General features: G+C 39.5%; 1 protein-coding gene across 1 annotated transcript; it reads right to left on the bottom strand.

The window, feature by feature from the left end:
* Window positions 1-1,047: 1,047 nt before the first annotated feature.
* LOC127137697 (uncharacterized) lies at window positions 1,048-2,118 on the bottom strand. The gene is made up of 2 exons (XM_051064130.1): window positions 1,367-2,118; window positions 1,048-1,270 (listed from the first exon to the last, which is right to left on the bottom strand). Exons 1-2 carry the CDS (start codon window positions 2,116-2,118, stop codon window positions 1,048-1,050), a joined length of 975 nt encoding a protein of 324 aa, XP_050920087.1.
* Window positions 2,119-7,376: the final 5,258 nt, after the last annotated feature.

Raw genomic sequence — 7,376 nt, 5'->3', positions numbered from 1 at the left:
CACATAGAAGTTAAAAAGAACTTCAAGTAGCAGCAGCACAAGTAGATAGCAAACAACAACACACTCATCACACATAGAAGTTAAACATCAAGCTGCAGCATAACCTCTGGATTAGAGGACCTTCAACTTCAAATAGATTTGTTCAAGCAAATAACAAATCTGTTGTCCTGGGGTACAGGTGTTACTCCCCCTTTTTGTCAAAAATATTCCCAAAGCAACACTTAATATTACAGACCAAAACAAAATAAATTACACACAAATTTCAGACACAAGGGAAATGCTCTATTCATCTGACTCAGAGTCAGCATCATCATCTGTGCCATCATCAGGACTGGCATCCTCTTCTCCCTCTGCACCTTGTCTTGCAGCTCCTTCTGCAGCATCAACAGCTTCACCAAGCACATCACCTTCAGTCATCTCCAACTTGATAATCAAATTTTCCAAAGTTAGCTTCCTTGCCTCTAACTCCTTGCATGTTTCTTTGAGTATTGCAATGACAACAGCTTTACCTGGTTGATTGCAAGCACTTGATGTCTCTCCTGTTGCCATGGCAATGTCAGGAACATGCGTACCTAGGAACAATTTATGATTGAAGGCCAAAGGGCTGTCTCTTCTCTTCACAGAATCATTCTCTATTAATATGTTTGGAAATTGATTCAACAAAATACCACATATGAGGGAAGGAAAGGTTATAGGCCCCTTCACACTAAAGCTTCCTGCATGCTTCAAGGTTTGATCAAAAATATAGGATCCATAGTCAAAATTGGCTTTGGTTCCAACAACATATATGAACTTTCCAAGCATTACAGCCACTGTAGATTTGTGATAGGTGGGCACCCAGTTAGCAGCTCCAATTTTGTGCAGCATTGCATACTTGACACTTAGTTTGCTGGCCACCAACTTACCTTTGAGAGGCCACTTCCTGACTTGATTAGCAGTGATGACTTGACAGATTTTGTTGTCAGTCACCTCAAGCTCAGGTTGAGCTACATCAGGTCTTCCCAAATACATGTTGATTACTGAGGGAGAGAAGTTTACACACTTGCCTCACACATATACTTTTCTGAATTCCTTAGACTTTCCATCAGCACATTCTTCAGACACATTGACAATAAATTCCTTTACTAACATCTCATAGCACTTTGAGAACTGAGTCACAGTCTTCATTAAACCCGCCTCTTGAATAAGGTCCATAATCTCCTTACATTCCAGGACATTCTGAGGCAATTCCCTTTCCAAGGCCAGCCTCTTCTGATAAACATATTTCCACCTGTTTACACTTGAAGCAAAATGGAAAGATATGTTGTCAATTGGTACCTCAGGGACACTAGCTGCAAGCTTGCTAGTGGTTGGCTTCTTCTTTGACAGAGTGGCAGTGACATCACATGGAACATCTGAGTCAGTCTCCACAACAACAGACTTGGTCTTCATTTTCTTGGGCACCCCTTTGCTCCAAGATTTTGTTGGACCATGACCTTTCCTCTTGAGGGAACTCTCTGCCACCTTTGGATTGGGAGAGGTTGGCACATCAATATTCTTTCTGGGGGACCTTTGTGCCACTGTTTTCTTTTCTCTCCTAGTCCTAACCCTTTTGGCTATGCTAGGGATAACTGAGGACAACAACTCATTATCAGAAAATTCCTCCAAGTCTACTGTTTCAGGTTCACAGTTAGGGTTATCACTGACATCATGAGTGACACGGACTTCCTCACCACCCACATTATCTAGGGGTTTGTCAATATTTGACCCCTTATGAGCATCAGTTTGCTCAGCATCATCAGAGACATTCTTTCCTAAGGAGACTATATTTTCTTGACAAGCAACATTATCAGGTACAATGGTGTTTAAGGGAATGGAAACCCCAAGAACCTTATGATTACCAGACAGTATTCCAGTCACCATAGTTGCAATGGCATTGTGAACATACCTGGAACCTTCTCTGGTTTGTTCATCAAGAGCGATTGCTGAGGAGAAGCCTGAGATAGTTTCTTTAGGTCTTCTTGGATGGGAGGTATTCGCAGAGTCAGCAACAGGGTCTTCCCTGTTAGGGTTGCATGATTCAGAGCTAGAGGAATCAGACATGGTCTTGGAGGAGGATGAGTTGGATTGGTGCGACATGATGAATATATTAGATGCGAAATGAAAAGTTTCTTTGAGAGAAAGCTTGCGAGACTGAAAGTTGAAACGATGGAAGAGAACGCTTGTTGCACGAGCAGTATCTATTATTTATTGACCAATCAGAGCAAACTCTCAAATGTTTAATAATTTGAATTATTAAACAGAAAATAACTAACATCATTAGTTTCTATAATTCCTCAGAAGGACAAATTCCCACTTTGCCCCTTAAATTTTCAAACTGAGTAGCATCCAATGTCATGACATTCTAAGTGACATTATGCTCAGTCTGCATCTGGTTCATCCATACCAGTGGGGAACAACTGCTACCAGATGCTAGGTACTTAGCTTCTGCAGTGGATAATGATACACAATTCTGTTTCTCCCTTGCAACTACACCATTTTGATGAGGAATAATAGGTGAGGACAACTCATGACTTTCAATCTGTATAGGTACCATTAAGTCTATGGGCAAAGGTTCCAAAATTTTGGATGTTTTTGGAAGTCCAATCTTGGTTAGCTTGCCCACCTGGCATTTTCCACAGACTTTTCTTTCATCCATAAGAAGATTTGGGATTCCTCTAACTGCTTCCTTGGATATGATCTTCTTCATTCCTCTTAAATGGAGTTGTCCAAGTCTTTCATGCCACAACTTCACTTCCTGTTCTTCCTTGGCTACGGGGCACTTTGAGGAGTAGTTTGAGACTTTAGATTCCCACAGATAACAGTTATCTTTGGATCTAGATCCTCTCATAACTTCCTGATTACCTCCATTCATCACCACACATACTTCCTTAGTGAACTGTACATTGAAGCCTTGATCACATAGCTGGCTTATGCTGATCAGATTAGCAGTTAGTCCTTTTACTAACAGCACATTACTCAGTTTTGGAACTCCAGGACAGTCCAACTTACCAACACCTTTGATTTCTCCTTTAGCTCCATCACCAAATGTCACATACCTGGTAGTATGAGGTTGTATATCCACCAATAAGTTACTCATCCCAGTCATATGTCTTGAGCAGCCACTATCAAAATACCAGTCTTCTCTGGTAGATGCCCTTAGAGATGTGTGAGCTAGTCTAGCAACCCATTGTTGTTTCTTGATGGGGGCATTATGCTTAGATGACTTCTGCTTAGGTCTGACTTGAGGGATCTGGTTAGGATAACCATGCAACCTGTAGCAGAAGGGTTTTATATGACCAAATCTACCACAGTAGTGACATCTCCATCTCTGAAATTTCTTCTTCTGATGGTTACTCCTCCTGTTTCCCTGATGTTGTGACATTGGTTGTGACTTCTACTTGAATTTCTGAACTTCAGCCTTTGAGTTTTTGAGTTCAGTTGAGGATTTCTTAACAAAGCATAAACCAAACATGGTTCCTGACTTCTGTCCCACCTTTAGAATCTCTTCCAAAGTGTCAGTTCCTTTATTCAGCATTCTGATAGATTTTGTCATTTGTTCTAGCTTAGAGGTCAGCAAGGTTATCTCACCATTAAGACCATCTATGACTGTCAGATACTCCTTTTTCTCAGCTTCCAGCTCCTTGATGAGTTTCTTCTGCTTTTCTCCTTGTATACACACTTCTCCACTTTTGACACATAGCTCTTTATATGAAGCAGCAAGTTCATCAAATGTAAGTTCATCTCCACTTGAGTCATCATCAGAGGCACAAACACTAGTTAGTGCAGTGACATGTTTAGCAGATTCTTCTTCAGGTTCACTCTCAGAGTCTCCTTTAGACCAGGTGACAGATAGACCCTTCTTTTGCATCTTGAGGAAGGTAGGGCATTCAGCTCTAATGTGACCAAAACCTTCACATCCATGGCACTGGATTCCCTTGCCTTGGTTGAACTTTTCTTCAGATTTTGATCTTCTACTGATGTCAGATGAAGAGTTCTTGACATTAGGTCTGCCCTTTTGATCAACCTTCTTTATGAACTGGTTGAACTGTCTTCCAAGCATGGCTATAGCTTCTGAAATGCTTTCATCACCTCCAATATTTCCTTCTTCTGAATCCTCTTCAGTATTTGATACAAAAGCTATGCTTTTGTTTTTCTTTTCAACATCCTCACACAAGCCCATTTCAAAGGTTTGGAGAGAACCAATAAGCTCATCAACCTTCATATTGCAGATATCTTGAGCCTCTTCTATAGCAGTGACCTTCATGGCAAATCTCTTGGGCAATGATGTGAGAATCTTTCTTACAAGTTTTTCTTCAGACATTTTCTCTTCTAAGCCACCAGAAGTGTTGGCAATTTCAAGAATATTCATGTGGAAGTCATGAATAGTCTCATCCTCTTTCATCCTCAGATTTTCAAACTTGGTGGTCAACATCTGAAGTTTAGACATCCTCACCTTGGAGGTACCTTCATGAGTTGTTTTGAGAGTATCCCAAACTTCTTTGGCCAGCTCACAGTGATGCACCAGTCTGAATATATTCTTATTTATCCCATTGAACAGTGCATTCAAGGCCTTAGAGTTTCCATGGGCTAATGCATCTTGCTCTTTGTCCCACTCTTCTTCAGGAATTTGCATAATAATTCCATCTTTGCCTGTCTACATTGGATGTTCCCATCCTATGGTGACAGCTCTCCAGACCTTGCTATCCAGAGACCTCAAGAAGGCTATCATACGAGGTTTCCAGTCATCATAGTTAGAACCATCCAGCATGGGTGGTCTATTTGAGAATCCTACATCCTTGTCCATGGTACTAGAAAGTAACGTCCCTAGATCTCACCCAGAATTTAACAAGCAGGGTGCCTGCTCTGATGCCAATTGAAATTCTAGTAACAGACTATTGATGTCACGCTGGATGTTATGACATCCAATTCCGCGCAGACAAGAATGTATACAGAAGGTAAATGTAAAGAACAGTAACTAACACAAAGAATTGTTTACCCAGTTCGATGACACACACACCTACGTCTGGGGGCTACCAAGCCAGGGAGGAAATCCACTATTAGCAGTATTAATTCAGGCCTTAAACCAACTGTTTAATCCTATCACTTAATACCTACCCAATGCAATTTCAATCTAAACTAAGACCAGAGTTCCTACTCACTCCCCCTCAATCACCACAGTGATTACAACCTTTAATTAGTTTAAAGTTAATGGGAAAGTTATACTTCAAACAACTCTTGATTGTGCTTAACAACTTTAATCAAGAAAACAACACTCACGCTTAAAAGCTTAGAGTGACACAACACTTACAACTCAATGAACACCCTAGTCCAATGCAATCATCTAGGTGATAATTGCTTGGCTCACAAATACAACCTAATACAAAACACAATTAAAGTACAGCAGTGAAATATGATGATCTAATAAATGCTTCACGCTTCAAAACCCATGACTTGCTGAAAGTAGGATTGCCATCCTTTTATAATGCAACACTTGGGACTTGTACTTGTATTTCCTAAAATTAAGGTTAAGCAAGTTAACCTAATTTCCACATATTAGGGTGCTAACAAATAGGCTATATGTTAGGCCTCTTAATTGTAGCTCAGTTGTTAGTTTCCTGGATTTTAGCTCAGCTGTTAGATTCCTGAAAAATACTGAAACAGAAAAACTAACTAGCCTACACTTTAGCATATGCTGTCAGGAACGAATGTCACAACATTCAGTTTGACGTCCAGAACATAGGCCATATGCTAGGTCTGTTATTCTCCTGAAAAATAGACTGAAATAAATATTGAACTGTAACAGAAAAACCAACCAGCCTATAATTCAGTATCTGCTGTCAAGGATGAATGTCATAACATTCAGTTTGACATTCAGACAATAGGCTATGTGCCAGCTCTGTTATTCTCCTGAAAAACAGACTGAAATAAATACTGAGCTATAACAGAAAAACCAACTATTCTATAGTTCAGTATCTGCTGTCAGGGATGAATGTCATAACATCCAGTTTGACATTCAGTTAATCCTGTATTAGCTAATCCTGCAACATACTACTTAAGTATGTCATGACATCAATCAAGACATCAGAGTACAGTTAGTGTTTTAACACAAAATATAGCCAATCAAAAACATCTACATTGTGAATAAACTTAACTATACTTGACTTAAATTTTCAAAAAAAGCCAAAAAGAACTAACCCATTCAAATTATTTTAGGCCTTTGTTCCTTTCAAACTTAAATTTTGTTAAAACCAACACACTCATTTTGAAATTTATAGCACGAACTACGAGGTTTTGATCCCTCATTTTTATGTTGGTAGGTAGGCACAAGTCCGAAGGTCTTGTCAAAGACAAAAATATAATTAATGAGTTCTTTTTTCATCCTCCCATTCTATTTGATTGTAAACATCACTTTGTACAAAATACATATGCACACAAAAAGGGGTCTAGGAGTACCTATGACAGTTTGGATGCTAACACCTTCCCTCTGTGTAACCAACCCCCTTACTTGTGATCTCTGATTTTTATTAGTTTTTATTTGAAAACTTCTTACTATTTGGGTTTTGTTCGTACTTTTTCCCTTTTCCCTTGGAAACAATAAAAGCGCGGTGGCGACTCTTGTTAATTGATCTCTAGCTTGTCAATATCTTGATGATCATGAATTTCCCGCTACACATCCTTCTGCCATATTTCATAATCATGATATGCAGCGATAGCAAGTAAAATTCGAACATATTTAAGCATTGCAATTGGTGAAAAGGTTTCATCATAGTCAACTCCATGAATTTATTTATATCCTTTTGCAACTAGTCTTCCCTTATAGGTATGTACCTTACCATCCATGTCAGTCTTCTTTTTAAAGACCCACTTGCATCCTATAGGGTTAACTCCTACAGGAGGCTCTATCAAGGTCCAAACCTGGTTTGTGTACATGGAATCCATTTCAGATATCATGGCTTCTAGCCACTTCTCAAACTCGGGACCAATTATGGCCTCTTGGTAGGTCACATGCTATTCTTGATCCATGATTATACATCACCTTGATCAGTTATGAGATATCCATATCTCTCAGGTACGTGACATATCCTACTTGACCTATAATGGTCTTGTTCTACTTGAGCAGGTTGCTCTTCCATAACTACTTCTGTTTCCTGCTCTAATTCCTCCATAGGTGTATCAATGCTTTGTGATTCTTGAATTTCTTCAAGCTCTACTTTCCTCCCACTGATTCCTTTGGAAATAAAATCCTTTTCTAGGAAAACTCCAGTTCTAGCGGCAAACACTTTGCCCTCAGAAGGATTGTAGAAGTAATACCCTCTTGTTTCTTTAGGATACCCCACAAATAAGCATTTGTCAGA

This window comes from Lathyrus oleraceus, chromosome 4 (assembly GCF_024323335.1).
Source record: "Lathyrus oleraceus cultivar Zhongwan6 chromosome 4, CAAS_Psat_ZW6_1.0, whole genome shotgun sequence".
Taxonomy (NCBI): domain Eukaryota; kingdom Viridiplantae; phylum Streptophyta; class Magnoliopsida; order Fabales; family Fabaceae; genus Lathyrus; species Lathyrus oleraceus.
This window is presented reverse-complemented; position numbering and strand designations above follow the sequence as displayed.

Bases quoted from the DNA above. Each gene is read 5' to 3' on its own strand.
- LOC127137697 (XM_051064130.1), bottom strand. From the start codon at position 2,118: ATGTCGCACCAATCCAACTCATCCTCCTCCAAGACCATGTCTGATTCC. The intron at 1,271-1,366 runs GTCAAAGAAGAA...AAGTGTAAACAG, and splicing joins TGTGATGTCACTGCCACTCT to GTGGAAATATGTTTATCAGA.